Source organism: Cnephaeus nilssonii (genome assembly GCF_951640355.1).
Source record: "Cnephaeus nilssonii genome assembly, chromosome: 22".
Lineage (NCBI taxonomy): Eukaryota > Metazoa > Chordata > Mammalia > Chiroptera > Vespertilionidae > Cnephaeus > Cnephaeus nilssonii.
In genome coordinates, this window is record NC_137093.1 from 13,460,804 (window position 1) to 13,484,637 (window position 23,834).

Genomic DNA, 23,834 nt, shown 5'->3' on the forward strand with positions numbered 1-23,834 from the left:
GATATGAAAATCACTTATAAGATTTTCTATGGAGCAGTTTCTTTTGGAGTAATGAAAAGGTTCTAAAATTGATTGGACTGATGGTCGCACAACTCTCTGAATATACTAAAAACCACCAAAGGTTTCACTTTAAATAGGAGAACTATATGGTATGTGAATTATATCTAAATAAAGCTGTTATAAAAAAAAAAGAAGAAGAAGCCCTAACCGATTTGGCTCAGTGGATAGAGCATTGGCCTGCAGACTGAAGGGTCCCAGGTTCAATTCCGGTCAAGGGCATGTACCTTGCTTGCGGGCACATCCCCAGTAGGGAGTGTGCAGAAGGCAGCTGATCGATGTTTTAACTCTCTATCTCTCTGCCTTCCTCTCTGTAAAAAAATCAATAAAATATATTAAAAAAAAAAAAAAAAGAATACGGAGAAAGATCCTTTGTATACTTTGACCAGTGTCTACCTATGGTACCATTTTGCGAAATTATAACAGAATAACACAGCCAGACTATGTGCTCATCTGTGTAGGTATGAATATTAAGTTCTATACAATTGTCTCACCTGAGTAGATTACAGTCAAAATATTGAACAATTCCAACACCACAGGGATCCCTAGTAGTGCCACCTGCTTCAGCAACCCCATCCTTCCACCCGTGGCAACAACTAAGGTGTCCTCCATTTCTGAAATGTTGCCATTAAAACTGTTACATAAGTGGGACCATACAGTATGGTTAGTTTTTTTCATTCAGCATAATTCTCTGAATATCATCCAGGCTGTAATAACTTTAAAATTGACTTTAAAGAGAGAAAGGAAGGGGGAGGGAAGGGAAAGGAGAAGGGAAAGGGAGGGAGGGAGAAAGGGAGGGAGGGAGGGAGGGAGGGAGGGAGGGAGGGAGGGAGAAAGGGAGGGAGGGAGGGAGGGAGGGAGGGAGGGAGGGAGGGAGGGAGGGAGGGAGGGAGGGAGGGGGAGAGAGGGTCTATTAGTTGTTCCACTTATTTATGCATTTATTGGTTGCTTCTTATATATGCCTTGACTGGTAACTGAACCTGCAACCTTGGCGTTATCGGGATGACACTCCAACCAACTGAACTACCCAGCCAGGGCTGTTGATGTATACTTAAATAAAGTATAAAGTTTAGGCATATTTTAATCTCTTTTTCAAATACAAGGACCTGAGAACCCTCTCTATTTTTTTTTTTTAAGAGAGAGAGGTAGGGAGAGGGAGAACGAGATAGAAAATTGATGTGAGAGTGAGGCAGCGATCATCTGCCTCCTGCATGCCCCCTACGGGGGACTGAGCCCACAACCGGGCATGTGCCCTGACCAGGAATCGAAGCAACAGCTTTTCGGTACACAGGACGCCGCCCAACCAACTGAATCACACTGGCCAGGGCAAACCCTCTCAATTTTTTAAAGTAGGTTTTATGTGCACATAATAGACCTGATTTCCTTGATATATTCCCCCCTCTGACTTCCATTTATTTTGGTCCCTGTTTATCAACTTGTGGCCACAAAACAGACTTATAATAAGAATCAGGATAGAATGATGACTAGGGGTACAGCCTCTGACCCAGACTACCCTGACTCAAATCCCAACTTTGTCACTGTTCTATGCCTCAGTTTCCCTACACTGGACTAATAAATAGCCTATTATAGATAGAATACTCAAAATAGTGCTTGGAATGTAGCAGGTCCATATGGAGGTTAGCTCTGAATATTATTATTTTACAGAGGTAATATCTGTTCACACCAAGAATTCTCAACCTTGTCCTTACTGAAATTTGGACCAAATAATCCTATGTTATGGGGGGGCTGTCCTGTGCATGTAAGATGTTTAGCAGCATCTCTGGCTTCTACCAACTGGATGGCAATAGCACGCCCACAGTTATGACATCAAAATGGTCTCTAGACATTGCCAAATGTTCCTTACGGTACAAAATCATTGAGAATTACTGGTTTAGATTCACTACCTTATATGAAAAATATTTCTTCTCCCATCTTACACCTGGCATGTTGAAAAGGATGGTCTGAGAAGAGGAAATGGTGAGGACAAATAAAAGTATGTCCTTAAAAACCTTTTAATGAAGGTTTCTTGGGCTTTATTTATCTAAAAATGTCTGTTTCCTCCTATTCCTTGGACGTTTTACTGGCACATAACTGTGGTTGGCAGCTCTATTCTCAGCATTCTAACCACCTCCTATCTTCTTGACTCCATCACTGAGTCTGCTGAGTCGACTTATTGCTCCTTACAGAAATTGGCCATTTTAAAGATATTCTTCTGGCCTTTGGTATTCTGCTGTTTCACAACAGGTTAAGACATGGATGCTTTATTTAACTGGTATGGGTGTGCTGAGCTTTTCTAAACCATCATCTCCTCACATACTACTGTGCTTCCATTTTCTCCACTTAGTCCTTTTATTAGATATTAGACTTTCTGATTTTATCCTCTACATTTCTTAGCCTCATATTTTCCATGTCTGCTTCTCTGGGCTACATTCTACAGAATTTCTTCAAATGTAGCTCTAGTTCACAAATTCTTTCTTCAGCTATATCTAATGTACTGTTTATTCATCCATACTTTTTTTTTCCTCTCATGAATTTTATTTCTTAGCTTCTAAAAGTTCTATTTGGTTCCTTTTCAAATCTGCTTGGTCATTCCAGATAGTATCACAGTGCTTGCTCATTTGTGATTCCATCCTTTATTTTTTTTTTTAGCATGCCAAGCCCATACCTAACAACTGCTATGTGTGTGGTCCCTGGAAATTTCCACATCTGTTTATTGTTTCTGTTCTTCCTCGTGGTGCCTTTGCTTCCTTTCATACCTACTGATCTTTGATTGTGTGCTCAATGCTTGACCTTAACTGCAATTCCAACAGTCCTAATCTTGGAAGCATTCTCCTCCAATCTGCCCTTGCTTCTGGGGGTGCTAGGGATGCCAAGTGCCCTGGCACAAATCCTGCTGGATGGAGGGACCCCAAACTTGCTTTTCCCATCTTGCAGTGAGCCAGGGCACAGCAAGGGAAAGAGCATCCCCTACTTCTGCCAGCCCAACAATCCAAAATGCAGCCTACCCAGGATCTAGTTATCCAGAAGGAGGAGGGGTCCTCAGCACCCAGTCTGTCAAACAGCCAGAAATAGGACTTATTTTTAAAGTCAGTTCTTACATGCACATGATATAAAATTCACTGAGGAACAACAATGTTCAGAGGGATAAGTAAGTCTCACTAAAACCCTGTACCCCAGCCCACAGCCTTACCCAGTCAGTGTTTGTGTTTCTTATGACTAACCTGGGTCACGTGGAGACTATCACAGTGTGCCCTGGACTGCCCTTTGAGAACTCTGGCAAAACCTCTAAGGCCCTGCCCTCTGGGATTATGGCTTGAAGTAGCCTTAATCACAGTGGCATTTGGAAAAAATGTTAGAAAGGGAGAGCAAATGCCCATTGGGCCATGACACGTATTTTGGGTAGACCAGACAGGCAAGAGGTCAAAGGTAGGGAGGGAAGGTCTCTGACAGAGGCAGCAGCAGGACATGAAAGCAGAGAGCCCACTTCAAACTTCCTCTAGTGCCACACAGGAGACCAGGTCCCTCCGAAGCTGAAAACAGGATGTGGGTCAAGGTCAGATTGGGGAAGATATGAAAGCTTTTGCCACTGAACTTCTGACAAATTCAGGTGTGAAACTGTAAGACAAATCATAGATAGGAGCATTCTCAACTCATACATTTTTTTAAAAAAATATATATATATATATATTTTTATTGATTTCAGAGAGGAAGGGAAAGGGAGAGAGAGATAGAAACATCAATGATGAAAGTGAATCATTGATTGGCTGCCTCCTGCACGCCCCCAACTGGGGGTCGAGCCCGCAACCTGGGCATATGCCCTGACCGGGAATTGAATTGGTGACCTCTTGGTTCCTGGGTCGACGCTCAACTGCTGAGCTACACCAGGCTGGGCTCAACACATACATTTTAAAACTATTTTTTATTATAAAATATAAGTTTGTGATAAAAGAAACTCAACCAGTACACCAGAGTATAATGTAAAAAGGAGCCAGGGCCGGTACCCTCTTATACATTCTTCCATAAGCTATCCCGTGTGTGTATCAGGTGTGCTGATATGACAAAGGGGGACAAAGGAGCTCAAGATGAAGAACCAAGTGAAGAGCTAAGAGTCTGATGGCAAGATATCAGTAAGGAGAAGAGAATGAAGACCTGAGGAGGAAGAGGATGGCTGGGGATGGAAGATTCCAGTGCAGGAGTGGTGAGAATGAGGACACATGTGCCATCTGAGAAGAGCAAGGCAATGCTAATACAGTAAACCCAACAAAGAACAGGGTGCTCAGGTCAGGCAGCCTGGGTTTGACCCCAGCTACAGGTCACGCTACCTTCTGGGCAAAGCAGAGGCAATGACACTGCCCTCTTCATAGGTTACTATGAGGGATACATGAGAAAAATACATTGAAACACCACAACCCATACACAAGTGTTCACAGCAGCTTTATATATAACAGCCCCAAACTGGAAACAACCCAAATGTCATGCTAGGGTGAATGCATAAGCCAACTTAGTACACTCAGTCCTTGGTACCCTCATGGAATACTACTCAGCAATGAAGAGGAATGAATGATTAATACAACTTGGAGGATCTCAAGGGCATTATGCTGAGTAAAAAGAGCCAATCTCAAAAAGTCAGACATTATATGATGCCACTGATAAAACATTGGCAAAGTGACACAATTATAGAGACAGAGAACAGATCAGTGACTGCCAGGACTTAGGGTTGGAGGGCATGTGTGATTATTAAAAGGTATACAACAGCCCTAGCCAGGTTGGCTCAGCAGATAGAGCATTAGACTGCAGACTGAAGGGTACCGGGTTCAATTCTGGTCAAGGGCATATGCCCGAGTTGCAGGCTCAATACCCAGTAGGGGGCATACAGGAGGCAGCCCATCAATGATTCTCTCCCATCATTGATGTTTCTATCTCTCTCTCCCTCTCCCTTCCTCTCTGAAATCAATAAAATATATTTATATATTAAAAAAAAAAAAAAAGGGTATGCGATAGCCCAACTGAGAGACATAGGTTAAGTGACAACCTATGAACCAGGGAGTCACGATTTGATTCCCGGTCAGGGCACATGCCAGGGTTGTGTGCTTGGTCCCCAGTAGGGGGTGTGCAGGATGCAGCTGATTGATGTCTCTCTCATCGAAGTTTCTATTGCTCTATCCCTCTCACTTTAAAAATCAATAAAAAATAATTTTTAAAAAAAATATATTTTATTGATTTTTTACAGAGAGGAAGAGAGAGGGATAGAGAGTTAGAAACATCGATGAGAGAGAAACATCGATCAGCTGCCTCTTGCACACCCCCTACTGGGGATGTGCCCGCAACCAAGGTACATGCCCTTGACCGGAATCGAACCTGGGACCCTTGAGTCCGCAGGCCGACGCTCTATCCACTGAGCCAAACCGGTTTCGGCAATAAAAAATAATTTAACAAAAGAGATATACAACAGCTTGTTGGTGGTAATGGAACAGTTCTGCAATGGTGACAGTGGTGATGGTTACTCAATTCCACATATGATAAAATCTCATAGAACTACACACATGTAAGTGCATGCACAAGAATGCACATAAGAACTGTTGATGTCTGAATGGTCTCCCTGAGTTGAGCACCGTCCCCACGCTCATTTCTCAGTTTTGATGATGTACTAAGATATTATCATTGGGGAAGCTGGGTGAAGGGTACATGGGAACGCTGCACTACTCTGCAACTTCCTGTGACTCAAAGTATTTCAAAAATAAAATGTTCTATTAAGGAAAAAAAGCATTGGAGCACTTTGAAGTCCTGAAGTACATTCCAGGTACTAAGTAAATGTTTACCAAAGGTCCATCAAGAGGGGTCCTGGAAGAAAAGGAAGACCTGCACTGTAGTCCGGCTCCTGGAAGGGGCAGCTGAGTACAGAAGCCAAGGGGCCGCGTGCTGCAGGGAAGGACAAAGAGGGCAAGGGCAGCACTGGAAGGGACAGCTCCTGAGGGCGGGGCAGCCTGGGGGTTGTGAGATGCTAACAGCACTTCTTCATCACCGAGACACTCTGAGACATAACTGTTTCTCTTACAGCTACAAAATACAAGCCCTTGGATGGAGCCCCAGATCACCCCAACCTCCTCCAAGTCCTCCACCCTCACCCCGGGGTAGGAAGAGGGCCTCAGTGTCACTTAACTCTTCTGCTGGCCCACAGAGGCTTGGAGCCTTCTCCCCACACCACGAAGATAAAAAGACAGAGCTCCTTGGAGCTTCTCCAACCATCTTAAGCAAAGGCATAAAATGCATGCCGCTTCCAAAGAAAATGGCAGGTTCTCTGGAAATTGTGGTACTCACTCTGTGGAGTCGCCGTGGACACAACAGCCATGCCATGAGGGGCCATCCCTGAGGTGCCGGGGGGCGGCTGTCCAGAGAGAGGCATTGGCTGCCCCATGGCACCAAGGCCTCCCATCCCACCTAGGGACTGTCCTGGGCCCCGAGAAGGCATGCCAATTCCGGCTGCTCCTGCCGCGGGTCCACCAGTCAGGCTCTGTAGCGCATTCATAGGGTCTGTGGGAACACAAAGGCACAGCATCTCAGGGAAGTGCCCACGGAAATCAGGTGAGGCTCTGAAGGCTGTGAGGCGTCATGGAGCACCCCCTTCTTGCTGCCTCCAGGATCTACTTCCTCAAAGCCCCAACTGGTCAGAGTCCTGGAAGCCTCCCACATGCTGACCTAACTGCCTGTCACAACCCGGGGCAGGGCGCCTTGTGTGTTTATTATTGCTTCTGGACCATGAGCCCTCCTGGGCAGGGAGCTTGTCCCACCCTCCTCGTCGGGCCTGTACTAGGGTCCTAAGATTGAAGGACAAATTTGCCCTCAGAGAAGGCAGCAGCCCCCACCCTCCTGGCTGTACAATCCTTTCCTGCTGGGTGAGCACACAAGGCCCTTCTTTAAGTAAACAAGGGCACAAGGGTGGGGGTGGGGCGCACAGAAAAGCCTCAGGCGGAGGGGCAGTAAAGACAGATGCTCTCCAGGGAGATTACACGTCTCCTAGTACACCAGAACCCCCAGAGGGGCATTCTCAGGACACTACTCCTATACCCAGGGCCATCACACCAGAACAAGCTAAGTGAGGGAAAGGTCCACAAAGCTCAAAGGAGCATTATGACATTCACTAAGCCCACCAGGTCTCCACTCAGCTCAGTGAACAATGCTGAAGAGAGACAAGGAGCCTGATGCTCTCGTCACACAGTTATGAGTGTAAGCTATGGCAAATGCCTAGCTGCAGACAGGTGTGGTCTGGCCTGGGCACCCTGCCACAGATCTGGGTGCCACAGACCCTATGCGTCAGTACCAAGAACCCAGACGTTCTCCTGGCCATGTACTCTGATCCCACCGCCCCGCAAGCTGAGGATCAAGCTACATGCAGATACCCCGAGGGGAGCTAGGGCCTACATGGACAGGTGCAGCTAGCTCATGAGGCAGGCATGGGCATCTGGCATTTATAGCTCTGCTGCCTACGGTAAGACAAACAGCATGGGAGACTAGCTCCCTTCCTGACAGGTTGGAATCTAGTCGGCCATGTTGGATCTCAACTCCTTCACTGGCAGCTCAGCTCGGGCAGTGAAATCAAGGCTGAATTGTCAGACAGGGTTTCTCTTATGTGATAAAGCCTTGAAATTAAAAAAATAATGATTTTTTTTAACTTACAAAGAAACTTTGTAACTTAAAGATAATTCACAGCTACTCTCTAAGAACTACTTCATGCTGTTATACTAAATATACAATAAATAGAGGCCCGGTGCACGGATTCATGCACTGTTGGGGTCCCTTGGCCTGGCCTGCAGGGATGGGGCTGAAACCGGCTCTCTGACATCCCCCGAGGGGTACTGGATTGTGAGAGGGTGCAGGCCAGGCTGAGGGACTCCGCTGGTGCATGAATCCATGCACCGAGCCTCTAGGATGCATATAAAATCTTTGGTTAATCTCTTTCCACCCTCCCCCCTTCCCTCTGAGATTTATCAGTCTATTCCAGGTTTCTATGCCTGTGGTTTCCGCTCCTGCGTTGAGTGTCTGGTGGTCAGTGCACATCATAGTTAACTGTCGGACGGTCACTTAGGCTTTTATATATATAGATAGTTCTCTCCCAGAGCAAAATTTTAGATAATGTCTCGATAACTATGAGAGTTTTTATAATCTTTTTGCTGGGCAAAACTGTATCCAAGTGAAATGCAGTGGGGCAGCAGCATCTTATGGGCACAGGAAGAGGAAGGATGGGGAGTATGGGGCACAGCTCCACAATTCTCGGGACCAGCCAGAGGTTTCTCTGAACTTTGTCCTCTAGTAACAGCTTAGCCCCAGGCAAACGGGGCATCCACAATATATTTCCTGCTGCCCCATATCCAAGGGTGGGAAGAATTTGAATTAAAAAATGAAAAATTCTTACCACTGACAGAAGCTTGAGATTTCTTGTTATCTATATTTAAAAAACAAAAACAAAATAAATAATGTTTTATATAACCACATATTTTCACAGTAAGTCAGTTTATATGCATTTGCCCAGAGGTCATTTGCTAAAACTGAGCTCACCCTGCCTAGAAACTAGATAAAACATACCTCAGAGCTTCAGTGTATGTTTGTGTGTGCGCACGCACTCACACACGTGTGTATGTGTCCCATTCCTGACAGCACTGATGCACAAGGGGGTCTGGGAGAAGAGGGTGCAGAACCGCCCCAGGGTCAACCTGGGGCCTTAAAGAACCACCCCAGGCAGAGGCTCACTTTGGGCCTACTCCAGCTCTCCTTCCTTTCTAGGTCCATAGTCTCAGCTCCTGCCCTGAGCAACAAACAAGAAAGCTATAGGATCCATGATGGGTCCAGAATGGTGCTGAGAACTCCATGACACCTCCATGTTCAACCTATGCTGGTGAGGCAGCATCTCCATTTTCTAGAGAAACTGAGGCTGGCCAAACCTGGCTGGAAGCCAGATCTAACTGGCCCTAGGATCAGGTGGGGAACTGCCACACCAGTTCTACCCTCTCCTGAGGCGCCAGTGACACAGCTGTGAACACCCAACCCACAGGCCTGTGTGTGCCATCGTGCCAGGGCCACCTCCTGAACAGACCAGCCCAGCCCCGACAAGCAGAGTCCCTTGCCAGGACAAACCAGGACGGTTCATCCAGGCTGCTCGTTCTCCAAGCTCCTACTTCCATCTCCTCTTATTCTAGACTCCATAGAACCTTCCCAACAGAGCAAGAAAATGAAATCAAGTGAAGTTCACCTTGTTGGCTGTCCTGGTAAAAAGCTGGTTAGTGTGGAAAGAAGCAAAATCTCTGTGGCTCTTCCTTAGCCCAGGATTACTGAGACTGGATCTGTAGCTGCCTAACAACCACGGGGGAACAGCGACTGGACTTGCCAAGTGCACACCCCAAGGACAGGCTACGTCAGGAGCCCCTCTCCCGTGGAAACACAACTGCAGGCAGGCAAGAGGCGCTGCTGGCTAAAACCACAGAGTGCCCCGGCCCCCACTAGCCATCCAGGAACACTCAGTGTCTACACAGAAAACCCTGACCCTGGGATGCAATGACCTTCATTTCTGAAGTGCCCTGGCTGCTGCTAGGCCTGGCTGACAGGACCACAGCAGGACCCTGGGAATCAGAGGAGGTGGAATGTGGCAGGACCTGGGTGTCCCTCACTATGGCAGGGAGCTCGAGGCAGGAAGTTGGGCTCAGAAGCTTCCAGCCTAATAGGAACACACACATTTAGGTCAGGCCTCCATGGGTCGATAAAACCAACTATTAGGGAAAGAAGTTTCTGTTCCAGAGTAAACTGCTTATTTAAGAAGAGCTGCCTGGAGATAAAAGCAACAGTCCTTTTCTTTTTTTAAAGAATCGTTTCTTTTTTTAAACCTCACCCGAGGATATGTTTATTGATTTTAGGGAGAGAGGGAGAGAGGAAGAGAGGGATGGAGGGAGAGAGGAAGAAGGAGGGAGAGAAGAAGAGGGAGGGAGAGAGGAAGAGAAGGGGAGGGAGGGAGGGAGGGAGGGAGAATGAGAGAGAGAGAGAGAGAGAGAGAGAGAGAGAGAGAGAGAGAGATTGATCAGCTGCTTCCCATAGACACCCAGACTTGGGATTGAACCCGGAACCTAAGTATGTGCCCTGACCAGAAATCAAACCCGCAACCTTTCAGTGTCCGGACAACATTCCAACCGACTGAGCCACCCGACCAGGGCCAACAGTCCTTTTAAAAAAGATTAAATGGACAAGCAAAAACAGCAGTCCAGTTTAAAACACTTTGAGGCTAACATCTTCATTATGCCAAAATCAGCATTTTTGAGGCTGAGGCTCTGGGGAGATGAGAAATATGGAATCAAATGCAAAGCAATGAGGAACTTTCCAGAAAGCAGGCACTTTTACACAGACATTCTGACTCAGGCACTGTGGCCAAGTAAGTCTCCACCGCATGACAGGGTCAGCCTCTCACAGCGATCACAACCAGAAATGTAAAATTTTACTTACGAATGTCTCGAAAATGGATAATGAGCCTGGCCACAAGAGAAAGGTATTCGTCCTAAAAGTAAAAACAGGAAGCAGTTTAATCCCAGATGAAGAAGTGAAGCCGTGTGCTCCCCTGCCCTCCCCCTTGCACTCCTGTGCCACCAAGCTGAGGGCTCTTCCTGAAAGGCTGCTGGGCTGAGGCCCACCCACGCTCTGCCCAGCTGGGCCTCCTCTGGAATCCGGCTCTCAGAGAGAGGCTGTCAGCGCTCAGCCACAGGAGGCCAGCACCAGGCACCGAGAGACAGAAAAACAAGAGACTCCAAACTGCTGCTCCTTCCACCTTGCTGTAAACACTTAACCGAGAGGGCCAAGCGCCCGCTCAGGCAGCCCTCTTTTCGCAGCGGGGAGAGCAGGTCCAGTGCGGACGGACGAGGGGCTGTCCTAAGGTCACAAGGCGTATCAGTAGTCATGGGCGGGCCGCCTTTGTCTCTGCACTATTTGTATCGAAGTACTTTCGCTTTTAATACCCAGCCTGTTGCTTTTTCACTGCTGACGTCACACTTACATGCAAATCTGGCTGTTTGCCCCTGGCTGTGCTTTTGGAGATCCCTGTTAATCTGATTTACTGCACAGGCAAGGGAGAGGACACAGGGCACTCAAGGGTGGCAGGTGAAGGCCACGGCCGAGGGCCCTCTTTGTCCCAGCTGCCGTGCTTCTGGAACCTGCTCAGCAGGGCCTGCCTTCCACCAATTGTACTCTTTGCAACCAAGGACACTCACTACCGGGTGTTCCGCGGAAATCACTAATGTGAGTTTGTCCTGAAGGGAACACGGGGATGCCTGAGTTAAACTCTTATTTCCCATAAGCTGTACACCCTTCCCTTCTCAAAACGCCCATCCTTCCATCAAGGCAGCCCCAAAAGGGCAAAGCCTTCACCACGCCCTGTGTGCTCACATGACCCTCTTCTCCTAAGTCACTGAGCTGAGCGTCCACTTGGCAGCAGACTGGCGAGATGATAATTAGGACCAGACATAGCACCTGTGGTGGCACTGCCCCGGGACACACACCTGTGAGCCCAGGGACAGACAGTGAACCTGTCACAAGACTACTTCCAGGGAAAATAAAATAAAATGACAGTGGTCTCAAGATGAATGTAAAACTATAAGCACACTTGGTAAATCTTTATTATCCTTCATCTATCTCCAAACTTCACCCCACTTTTTCCAGCCAGAGGAAATCAACAGAGGAAACTACGAGGGGGAAAGGCCCTGGGGGGTGGGGGGGGAGCAAAGCTGTGGTCCTAAATAAGCACACCTACGGAGGCAGGTACTGAAGGAGAGTGAGTCTCTATTGGAGCAATGGGCACTTAGGAGGTTGTCAGCACCACCAATTTCCGGTGGGAAAGACAATGTGCTGGGAGTGAAGGGTCACTGGGGTCAGGGCTCCTGCATGTGGCCCACCTACTGAGGCTGCTCCTTGAAGGGGGCCAGTTTGGGGCGTGAATAACAACGAAGATGTGTGTGTGTGTGGAAGAGGCTGAAGGAAGCTCAGGAAACAAGGTGGCCAAGTATGAGAGGACTAGGACTGGGAGCTTGCCAGGTCAATATGTGATGACTCGTTAGGACCTTGGACCATCTTTTAGGTGGGCAACATCCGTGTGTGTTTTTTAATCCTCACCCGAGGATATTTTGTCCATTGATTTTTAGAGAGAATGGAAGGGAAGGAGGAAGGAGGGAGGGAGGGAGGGAGGGAGGGAGGGAGGGAGGGAGAGAGAGAGAGAGAGAGAGAGAGAGAGAAACACTGATGTGAGAGAAACACATTTCGATTGGTTGCCTCCACACATGCCCCAACTGGGCCTGGGGATTGAACCTGCAAGCCAGGTACGAGCCCTTGACTGGGAATTGAACCTGAGACCCCTCCATCCATGGGCCATCACTCTAACCACTGAGAAAAACCAGCCAGGGCAAGGGGGGTGATATCTTTTAAGTTTTTTAAAATATATATATATATATATTTTAATATATTTTATTGATTTTTTACAGAGAGGAAGGGAGAGGGATAGAGAGTTAGAAACATCGATGAGAGAGAAACATCGATCAGGTGCCTCCTGCACACCCCCTACTGGAGATGTGCCCACAACCAAGGTACATGCCCTTGACCGGAATCGAACCTGGGACCTTTCAGTCCGCAGGCCGATGCTCTATCCACTGAGCCAAACCGGTTTTGGCTATTTTTATTGATTTTAGAGAGGAAGGGAGAGGGAGAAAGAAACATCAATGATGAGAGAGAATCATTGATCGGCTGCTTCCTGCAAGCTCCCCACTGGGGACCAAGCCTGCAACCCAGGCATGTGCCCTGATCAGGAATGGAACTGTGACCTCCTGGCTCATAGGTCAATGCTCACCACTGAGTCACTTTGGCCAGGCAAGGTGAGCAATATCTTAAAAAAGGTTGCGGTCTCCATTCCCGATCAGGGCAAATACCTAGGTTGCAGGTTCGATGCCCAGTTGAGGTACAATGATGTTTCTCTCTCATATCGATGTTTCTCTTTCTCTCTCCTCCCCCCCTTCCCCTCTCTCTAAGATCAATAAACATATCCTTGGGTGAGGATTTAAAAAAAAAAAAAAGCAACCAGAGTCTTTTACTAAGACATAAGATACAGTAAGTGGGGCTCAGGAGCATGTTCCCAAAGCCCTTCACATAGAACCAGGACCGAGGGCTCAGACCCAGGTGGGCAGATTCCACTACAGAGCATTCCCAGCACCATTCCCTGGCCCAGAGCAGGCACTCCGGCATGGTCTGCTCCTGGCTGAGGCTGCTCCCCTGGTGGAGTGGAGACTCTCGGGACTAGACCAGTGTGAGGAGGCCTGAGAGGGGGAGAGGAAGGGATGTGACCACTTGACAGGAGAAATGGGCATAGGACATAGTTAAGTCACACTGCTACCAAGGGGCTTTGCTTTCTTATGGGTTAAACACATCTCCAAAATTCTTGCAAAGGCCAGGTTACTCAGGAACCACTGGGGTTTGCTGCAGGTCGGCTGCAAGCATTCTTTTCCACAGGAGACCCCGGATCTGAAACCCCACCTCCGATCTCTCCCAGGCTGGGGCTGTCATATCTCCAATCCCTAAATCTCTATCTGCAGAGCACTGACGTCCTGACCGACCTCCCAGGTGTGAGAATTCCCAGCCCCCATCCAGGATAGGTCACGGTACACCCTTCTACTACAAGGCACCAACCTCTCCAGGACTGCCCCAGGGTTCCCAGGTTAGGTCACCCCTTCTCTTTGGCCTCTTCCACCTCCCACTTCAGAAAAACAGAGAAATCACTCTTCCCCATCCTTTTCCCTCCACTGCGGTCCCTCCTACCTTTTAAATTCTTTCACAGTCATTCTAATGGGGTCTCAGGTGGGAGAGACAGGTAACAAACATGCTGGGTGCCTTCTGACCTAGAGAGTCTCCCTCCCACCCCCAATTCCCACTTGTGAGGAAGGGCCACACTATGTGGTTCCATGAGGAACTTAAGCTGTAGTACAAAGCTGGGAACCAGACAACAATATGTCTGACTCCGTAAAAAAGACAGGAAATTTCCAACACCTCTAATAAATCTCTCTTCCAAACAGGGCCTCATCTTAGAGTTAGGGATTTAGAACCCGCTCAAACCAAGAAGATGTGGGACTGAAACTGTTAAGGTCTGGTATGTGGGCTGCAGAAAGGCAAAGCTAAGACAGTGAGGGGCTGCTGCCTGCCAGATGCCCACTTGGGACAGAAGCTTATTCCCCAACTGCTGTGAGTCTCTGTGGTAGTGTTCAAGAGGGCTGCCGACAATCACTGGCCTCCCTGTACACACACACACACACACACACACACACACACACACACACACACACACGCTGCTGCTCGCATCAAATGGTGGAGGCAATTCCAACTCCCCTGAACCCGCACTGGCCTTAGTCAGGGCCTGCTCTATCTACGCAACGTCCCAGGACTTCCAAGGACAGGCAGCTTCCACTTCCTACCTCTTGGAAGCCAGCTGCCATGCAGTAAGAAGCCCAGGCTATGCTGCCAGAGACACTACATGGAGGGAGAACCAACGTGCAGACGCGGGAGTGAAGCCTTATGGACCATCTGGCCCAGCAAAGCTGCCAGCTAGATGCAGCTACATGACAGGTCACGCGTGAGAGCACTAGAATTCCAGACAGGCAATTCCAATTGCCCCAATTCCTGACCTACAGAATCAGAAGTAACTCACTGTTTAGGAGGCCACCAATTTGGGGGGAGTTCGGTATGAAATGATAGATAAAAAATAATGAACCAGCAACTTCTGCATTTCAAAAGCTGAAATAGTTCAATAAGCCCTCAACAAAGCTCTTTCAATTATAATACAAATTAAAAACTATTAAAACATCCCATCCCCCACATATTTGCAAATTATATATCTAATAAGAGACTATATCCAAAATACATAAAGAACTCTAACAGTCTAACAATAAAAAGACCAAGAACCCAATTTAAAATGGGCAAAGGAACTGGCCTGTGTGGCTCAGTGGATGAGTGTCCATCTATGAACCAGGAAGTCATGGTTCAGTTCCCAGTCAAGGCACATGCCGGGGTTGCAGGCTCGATTCCTAGTGTGGGGCGTGCAGGAGGCAGCCAATCAATGATATCAATGATTCTCTCTCATTATTGATGTTTCTGTCTCTGTCTCTCTCTCTCCCTCTCCCTTCCTCTCTGAAATCAATACAAATATACATATTTTAAAAATAGGCAAAGGATTGGAATAAACATTTCTCCAAAGAAAATATACAAATGGTCAATACCACATGAATAGATGCCCCAAATCATTAGTCACCAGGGAAATGCAAATCAAAACCAATCACAAGTGTTGAGGAGGGGTGAAGAAATCGGAACCGCATACACTGTTGATGTAAATGAAAAATGACACGGCTGCTTTGGAAAACAGTCTGACAATTTCTCAAAAGGTTAAACATAATTATCACATATCTAGCAATTCCACTCCTAGGTATATATCCAAAAGAAATAAATAAAAAATTTGTACACAAATGTTCATAGCAGCATTATTCATAATAGCCAAAAGGCGAAAACAATGTTTATCAACTGATGAGTACATAAAATGTGGCATATCCATACAGTGAAATACTATTTGGCAATTAAAAGGAATAAAGTACATGCTACAACATAGCTGATGGATGAACCTTGAAAATATTATGCTAATGAAAGAAGTCAGTCACAAAAACATATATAATTACATTTACATGAAAAGTTCAAAAAAGGCAAATCCATGCAATGGTAAGCAGGTAAGTGGTTGCCCAGGTTTAAAGGTCAAGGGCAAATGGAGAGTAACAGAATGAAAATGGAGTTTCTTTTAGAAAATGTTATAAAACTTAGATTCTGATGATGGTGCAACAACTCTGAATATCCTAAAGATCACTGAATTGTACACTTTAAATGGTAAATTGTATAGTATATAAAGATCTCAATAAAGTTATTGTAAAAAAGAAAGAAAATGTTTATCACATATACCCAGGGCACAGAACCCTCCCTGCCCTGCCTCAAGAGCTCTTCCTTGCACTTATGTGTGCTCACAAACACACACTCATGTGCTCTGACCTTTAAGACCAAACTATATAGATGGTGTTTGTTCTGGAACCTGCCTTTTCTAGCCAGTCATCTTTACCTTTCCATTTCACAAAATGTTCACCTCATCTAAACATTCAGACCATGCTCAAACTTCCCCAATTGACCTCTAGGTGTCTTGACAGTTGGTTATCAAACCCGTATCCAGTCAAGGGCCACAGCATCTGCTTTTAATTTGTGACACGCAGCATGTCTTAGAGCTCCAACACCGCACTCAGGCACAAGGTGCTCAGAGCACACCCAACGCGTCAGAGGAGGGACTGGAGGTCAGGATCTACAAGGAGAATAGGGCGGGTGTGATGCAGAACCAAAGCCATGGGCGTCAGCCCCACCTTGCACAAGCTGGCTAGCATTAGACGAGCAGCTTGGCTTCTTTGTGCCTATTCTGCTTCGTTTTTACTGAAACAGCTCTGCCCCGGGGAGAGTGCACATATGGAAGGAGGTAGTCACATGAAGCCAGGATGAGAGCTCACACACTGGAAATCCTCCCCATCTACTCCACCGGTAATATTCCTACGCCTGGTTCCTCGATCAAGGCCTCTATCTCCACTAGCACCACCTCCATCACTTAAAAAAGGGGACAGAAACTCTTCTGGGCCCACATGTCAGGACCATGTGGGGCTTAGGCTAGGGCTGACACTGAGAAGCTGGGGCCTGAGTGAAGGCCCTACAGGATTCATAGGTGCTAACCACAAATGGAGGATGCTGGTAGTGAGGTCTAGGGTCAGACTCTGGGACTGCACACTGGGAGTCCACCCAGTAACCTCCCTGTACCTATACCATGGACACACGGGAAGACCCACAGAGAGCTGCAGGCAAGGCTGATAGTGCCCATGATCAATCGGTGAGTAGCCACCCCTTTCCCACTCCCCAGGCAGAGGAGCTTCCAGGGTCTGCATCACACCCTCCCCTTCCTGAGCCTCTCTGCCGTGGGCTCCGCCCACCTGGGCCTTACCCGGGTCTTGGCCTTCAGGAATACATGGCTCTCCATATCCTTGCTGGATTTACTGTGGGCCACACCAGCTTTTCTCATGGCATCCTCGCTGAAAGACAAAAAGAGAAGAGATGTTGACATCCTGTGAGTCTGCTGCTGCAAGGTTCCTGGCCAGAAGCCCTGCACAGCAACTGCCCCTGGGTGGATGGGGCCTGTGCCCCAGCACACCTGCCTCACTGAGGTGCAGGAAAGGCAACAAGGGAGGTGTGCTCAGCAGAGCAATGAAAGGCAGCTGAGAAAGGGAGTAAGAGGGCAGGGGCACAAGAAGGAAAGAACAGGAAAGGTGGTCACCACAAAGCAAATTAGGCACCCCTGGAACGAGGGAGCAGAGGGGCCAGACCCTAGGGATAACTCACAATCAGCACAAAATACAGTGCACCTTAGAAGGCTGAGTGGCCAGCCAGCCTCTATTTCCTGCTTTCTGAATGGCCTGGGCCCCCGCCTAACTCTGGCATTAACAGTAGTGGGATCCCAGCTCCACTCTCCTTCTCTGTAAAGCAAAGGGGCCACAACAAATCATCTTCCAGTCCTTCCCAAGGCAGAAGTCCCTCTGTGGGACATGCAGCTTCCCCAGGTGAGAGCCAGGAGGTAAGCCCCAACTTCCAACAGCTTGAGGCTGGGGATGGAAGAGACAGACCACACACACGAGGAAAACATCTTGAAAGCACATTTGCCAATACATACAATAAAAGATGAGATCCTATCACACATTTTCATCATGCCGATGCTCTGCTGGGACAGAGCTACGAACATTAGCTAAGCTTACGCTCCCTTTGGATGGCAACATGCGCACACACACACACACACACACAAGAACACATGTGCATTTGTTAGAAAGGAAGGGGCATATCAGGCTTGAGTTCCAAGGCCTGGCCCCTCTGCTCACAGACTGCCTTCTTCCCTGCAGGACAGGTCTCCCTGCCTATCTCCCAGCACTGACCTACTGATAAACCAATGAACAAACATGTCAGGGCTCTGCTGCCTCACCCAAGTGCATTAAACAAGCCCAGTCCAGCTGGTGCAAGAAAGCTTTCTGACCATTTCAAACAAAGAAACCCCAGGCTACTGAAAGAGTGTGCACATGGGGCTGCACAATCAGATTTGTGATCCTTAAAGAAATCCCAGAAGAGAGGCTAAATGCTAAGAGATGGACAAGTCTGTGTTAATGTATAAAGAAAGATAAAATGACGCTGATCAACCATACCACTAGATAATTTATTCAACACGCGTGAGTCTGGGGTCTGTGCCCCGTCTGCTTCATTAAGCCGGCATAGGAGGCAGCAAAAGGTTCCTGCCGGCAAAGCACCCAAGGTGGAGCAGATGCACGCACAAGGGAATGTAAGACCAGGACCACAAGACAAAGGTGAGAAAAATAATGCAGGAGGACAACACAAGAGCCAACTCACAGGGAAGTGAGGCTGGCAGGCCAGGAGGACCCGGCACTCACGTGCTGAGATGTCACCTGGCATCAGGCTCTATGAGCATTTCCAACAAGAGAAGTGACTGAGCAGACCTGTCTTCAGAAGGGCACCTCACCTGCACCCCCCAGGATAATACGTGTTCCCCTTGCCACCTTCCGACAACAGTGAGTGGCAAGCCCTGCCACAGAGCCTGGAACTAACAAGGTGACCCAGAGCAGAGCAGTGGACACAGCAAAGGGGCATTTGCTGGTCAGCTGACCGGGTACGGAGTGGGGAGGCTTTGGGTAGAAAGTGAAGGCAGGAGCCACGGTGTAAGCACAGAGAGGCAGAGAGGAGTGCCGAGGTCTCTGAAGGTGAGACTGGTTACACAAATGGGCTCAGTGCCCAAGAGCAGCTATCCCCAAGGACTCAGCCAGGCTCCTGGTGGCTAAAAGCTGTCCTCCTGAACCGCTGGCCGGCCATCTTTTATAGGGTCAGCAGACTCAGGCCCCACCGACACTGTGCATCTTAACTGCAGCAAAGACACCTGGCACATCCACAGAAATAAGACTCGGATGCCAGCTTACTGTAATAGCTTTTAGGTGGGGGAACCTCACCAGGCCCAAAGGCACCAGATGCCAGGGGATCTGCTGGAGGAGCCCTATCCCGTCCTGTTTAGGGCAACATCACGGATGACATGGACAGCATGGGCACCGGCTGTCCGTGACGTAGAGACCGAGGAGCGCTGACAATATGGGAGGCCAGAAGCAGGCAGAGCTTGACAAGCTGGAACACACATCTTAACAACAGGAAATGAAACTGGGATACACGTCCAGTTCTGCCCGTGAACCATGAAAGCGGCTGCGCCAGTAGAGTTGAGGAGAAAGGCTGCTCCGTGGCCAGCACCAGGGCCCTGCAAGGCAGCACCATGCCTGTGTCATACACTTGTCCCCTCCACCGCTACACGCAGAGCCTGCCCAAACAGGTTGTGCGTGTTTGGTGGCTGAAGAATAAACAGGTGCCCAGAGCACTGTTTTCAGTTCTGCAAACCATATTTTAAAAAATGTGTTTGCTCCTGTTTCTAGCTTGCAGATCATGTTCCATAACACAGAAGATAAAGCAAAAAATAAACCAGACAGTTATACTCTCTGCTAGTATCTTACACCCGCCCCCCCCCAGGAGATGGCCTGTCCTTTCCTGTTCAGTCACCTCACATTGTGTCTGAGGCACCTGTCCATCATCTGGGTTTTAACTGCATGTCACACCGCATTTCATACTTGTACTTAGGTGTGGTGTCCCTCCATTGCACTCAGGACCTAACATGCCCACTGTATGAGGCTGTCATTGGGACCCAGTCCCACGCTGGAGGAGCCCTGCACAGGGGCAGAGCCGGCCGCTTGCCGAAGCCCCCTCCAGCCTCCCAGTCTCAGCTTTGCTGCTGTCCCAGAAGGCCTGCCGGAGCAGCTGGGCCTGAACAGCCACTCCTCAGTGTCCACCTCCAAAAAACAAAGCCCTTCCAGCGACCGTCCCTAAGTGAAGGTAAACTACCACACAACAAGGAGATGGCCCCAAACATAAAGTGGATGGAGGTTCAGCCTCAGGAACTCAACTGAAAAGAACCAACAGGTCAAGGTGAGCTCTGCCCCACACAAGCAAGCCCCAGGTCTATGCCACCCACCTGGGGTAAGTCAGGTAGCAAAACCGGTGTCAGTGCACAAGGACAGACCCTAAATGGCCATCCTGTCACGTCCCAATACCAAAGCAGCCACCACCAAACCCAAGCTGCGGGGAGGCATTAGCACCGTAACAGAAGGGCTCTGTCTGGTGGCTGCTGCCTGGGCCTAACCAGCCCTCTAAAATGAATGGAGGACTCGCTCTAGCCGATTTGGCTCAATGAATAGAGCATCAGCCAACGGACTGAAGGGTCCCGGGTTCGATTCCAGTCAAAGGCATGTACCTTGGTTGCAGGCTTGATCCAGGGCCCCAACCGCATGCAGGAGCAACCAATCGATGTGTCTCTTTCACATCTATGTTTTTTTCTCTCTCCCCTTCCTTTCCACTCTCTCTAAAAAAATAATTGGGAAAAATGTCCTTGGGTCAGGATTAACAACAACAATGAAAAGTAAAATGAATGGAGGACTGACGCCAGCTAGGAGCACACAGCCTCCTGCCTGCAACCTGGGCTCCACAAGCTCCCTCGGCCTAGCTTCCTCCTGGTTACCACAGCTATACCTGCCTGCCCAGTCAGGGTTCCACTGGTATCTGGTTTAAACCAGAGCCTGCTGAGGGAGGACCAGATCCATCACACAGGCCCCATGAGCTCCTCCACCGGGGACTGGAGGAGGCCCTTACTGTCTAGATCCTGCCGGGGCAGAAGGCAGTGACACACCAAGAAAACACGCTGCAATCTTAGAATCGCCCAGACCAAAAACCGGGGAACCCCCTCTTCAGTTCCCAATTCTGACCTCCATTCCCTAAAGTTCAAATCCTCACCCCATCTCTCCCTGAACCTGTGATGGTCCCTCCGCACAAGCCTGTCTCCAGGTCCCATTCTCCCCTCCCCTCCTGCCACCTCTGCCAGCTCTCCAAGCCACACGAATGGCAGTATGTGTGGGGAGCAACTCAGGCTATGTCCATGCCTACCTCAAGGCAGGCAGCCCCTCAGTTGAGGAGTCTGCTCCCTCGCCCACTCTGCTCAACATCCCGAGGCCCTGCTGCCTAGTACACTGCCCAACTATGCCACCAGCCGTGTGTGCCGGACCTCCAATTTCTCCCACTGGAGTATCCTCACTCCCTACTTCATGGTGGTCACTTCAACCACACCCGTGACACCTCCTCTGTGGGAACTGCTAGCTTCCAGTCAGCCCCACTGTCCTATGAACACCTCGAGCGTAGAGGCTGTGGCAGCCACCTCTGTGTTAGCAGCCAGAAATCAGTGTCAGACAAAAATCAGCTATGTGTAACACAGGAGTGGTTAACAGCATGTATTTCGATGAAGCATGGCGTGCAGAAGCTGAGATTCAGTGTGGCAGGCACTAGGGAAACGAAACCTCGAACAAGCACATCCAGGCTGAGAGGCCAGGGTGGACTGGAGAAAGCATATGCTGGGGCAGGCGGAAGTGCTGGCCAGCTGGACCTGGCAGGAAGTAGGAAGAGGAGGAAGGGCCTGAGCTACAGAAATATACAGATCGGAGCTCAAATTCCAACCTGGCCATTCGCCAGCTCTAGGTCTTGGGAGAGGCACTCCATCCCCCAAGCGCGTCCCCTCCATAAAGGAGCACTCTGAAGGGACGGTGGCCAGGATAGAGGGAAGTGTACAGCAGGGGCCAGGATGTGAGGACAGGCCCAGCCTCAGCACGCCCTGCTCTTCCTCACCTTTCCCGTGACTCCAAGTTGGAAAACTCAACTGGAACACAGTCCTAGTCCTTGTCATCGGAATCAGTGCAGGGTAACGCGAAAACCAGCAAACTGCGTGTGCTTGGGAAGGTAGGCGTGAACATATGCTCAAAGTGTGCTAATGCCCCAGTCCGCCCCCTCACAAGCCCTCCCCCGAGCTGGTGACCCTGGATAAGGTACCACCTTGTAGAGCCTGCGTTCCTCATCTGCAGAGAGAAGATGGTGACGGTGCCTCCTCACAGGGCTGTTCTAAGGATTACAAGTTAACGTCACCCGGCACTTGGCACACAAGAAGCACTAATGTGTGTTGAATAAATCAGTCAGAGAGCAGTCCACCTCACTGCACAGTAAGACTGCACCTCAAAGTACCTCCAATAAGTGATGACATTTGTGTCTCCTCCTTCTTAGACGATGACAGCAGTGAGTGTGTGCAGCTCCCTCAGGCAGAGCTGTTCCCACTGGAACCCTGGACCACTTGGAAATGTGCCTCTTGGGTGCCCAGCTCCATGGCCCCTGTGGGCGGCCCATTTATTAAGAATGGCCTCGCCGAAACCGGTTTGGCTCAGTGGATGGAGCGTCGGCCTGCGGACTGAAGGGTCCCAGGTTCAATTCCGGTCAAGGGCATGTACCTTGGTTACGGGCACATCCCCAGTAGGGGGTGTGCAAGAGGCAGCTGATGGATGTTTCTCTCTCATCGATGTTTCTAACTCTCTATCCCTCTCTCTTCCTCTCTGTAAAAAAATCAATAAAATATATTTTAAAAAAAAAGAAAAAAGAATGGCCTTCACATATCCTTCCCTGCCCTCTAGCTGCCAGACCCTCCTCCCGTCCACACTCCATTCCTGACGGCGCTGGTTCACACACATGAGCCCTCTCACCTCTCATGAGGTCACCCTCTTCAATGCTGCCCTCTTTCCGGGGTCAAACTTCTTTTCTGATTGCTGAAAGAATGCTTGAATTCCCAGGAGAGTGAGCTCCTCTGGTCTCCCGCTGGTGTCTAAACCAGAAGTTTCTTTCCTCCCTGGGTCACCCTCCTGACCTCAGGTGCACAGGACACCTTCTGCCCATCCATCCATGTGACGGACTTTCATTCTGCCCAGAGGAAACTTCTCCTGATTTGAGAACCACAGTATCTATCAACCCACTGACTTCTCATGGGGCAGGAGTTTTTGGCAGCCCCATCCGCCCTCCAAGAGAAGCCTCCTGGTGAACTGCCACCTACCTGCTCGTGGGACAGGAGCTCGAAGCTCGTATTGTAACCCCTGACCCTGTGTGTATAAAAGCCCCAATCATAAAAGTAGCATATAAAAAAAATGTAGCAGATGACAACAAGAGAATAGTTATACAACAGTGAGATGAGGAAGGCTTTCCTAAGCACATTATCAAAAGTAGACACCATGAGAGACCTGGGGTGAGGGTGGGCCATAAGGGGTCAATGGGAGAAAAGGGGACATATGCAACATTTTCAATAAAAAATTTTAAAAAAGAATTATTTTTTAAAAAGTAGACACCATAAAGGGGAAAAGATTTTGCCAGATTAAAAATGATTTCTACCACGCTTTTACCAGCCGTCTACAAGAGAAGTAAGAACAGATGCCCTGATAACCCAGGCCCTCGGCAGCTCAAGCTCAGCCCTGACATTTGAAGGGTGAGGCTCTGGCAGCCCTGCTTCCTTTCTGGGGTGCTCAGGGAAGTGCCCCTAACCTGTGCAGTGGCCTGCATGTTTGGGGGCAAGCTCCCAGCACTTGTGGGGCAGCCCAGGGGTGCTCTATGTTTGGTAGGCACAGCTCAGGCCAGCATAAAAAGGAACTGTCCCACCCTCCCTAAATGCCAGCTAGGCACATCTGCCCAGCTCTAGCTCCAAAGAATTC

The 23,834-nt window shown here is 48.9% G+C and overlaps 1 protein-coding gene across 8 annotated transcripts in view; it reads right to left on the bottom strand.

Moving 5' to 3' along the window:
- MED15 (mediator complex subunit 15) overlaps positions 1 to 23,834 on the bottom strand; it is a 64,230-nt gene that overhangs the window by 21,103 nt on the left and 19,293 nt on the right. For 5 of the 8 annotated variants that reach the window (XM_079762728.1, XM_079762726.1, XM_079762727.1 and 2 more), the window contains exons 2-5: positions 17,129 to 17,216; positions 10,540 to 10,591; positions 8,468 to 8,497; positions 6,376 to 6,588 (exon numbers count right to left, since the gene is read on the bottom strand). In XM_079762728.1, the coding sequence (XP_079618854.1) occupies positions 6,376 to 6,588; positions 8,468 to 8,497; positions 10,540 to 10,591; positions 17,129 to 17,216 (383 nt within the window). Of the gene's footprint in view, positions 1 to 6,375; positions 6,589 to 8,467; positions 8,498 to 10,539; positions 10,592 to 10,724; positions 10,840 to 10,877; positions 12,267 to 16,280; positions 16,448 to 17,128; positions 17,217 to 23,834 lie in introns of those variants that run through there. The other 3 variants (XM_079762725.1, XM_079762724.1, XM_079762729.1) reach the window with 3 other exon arrangements.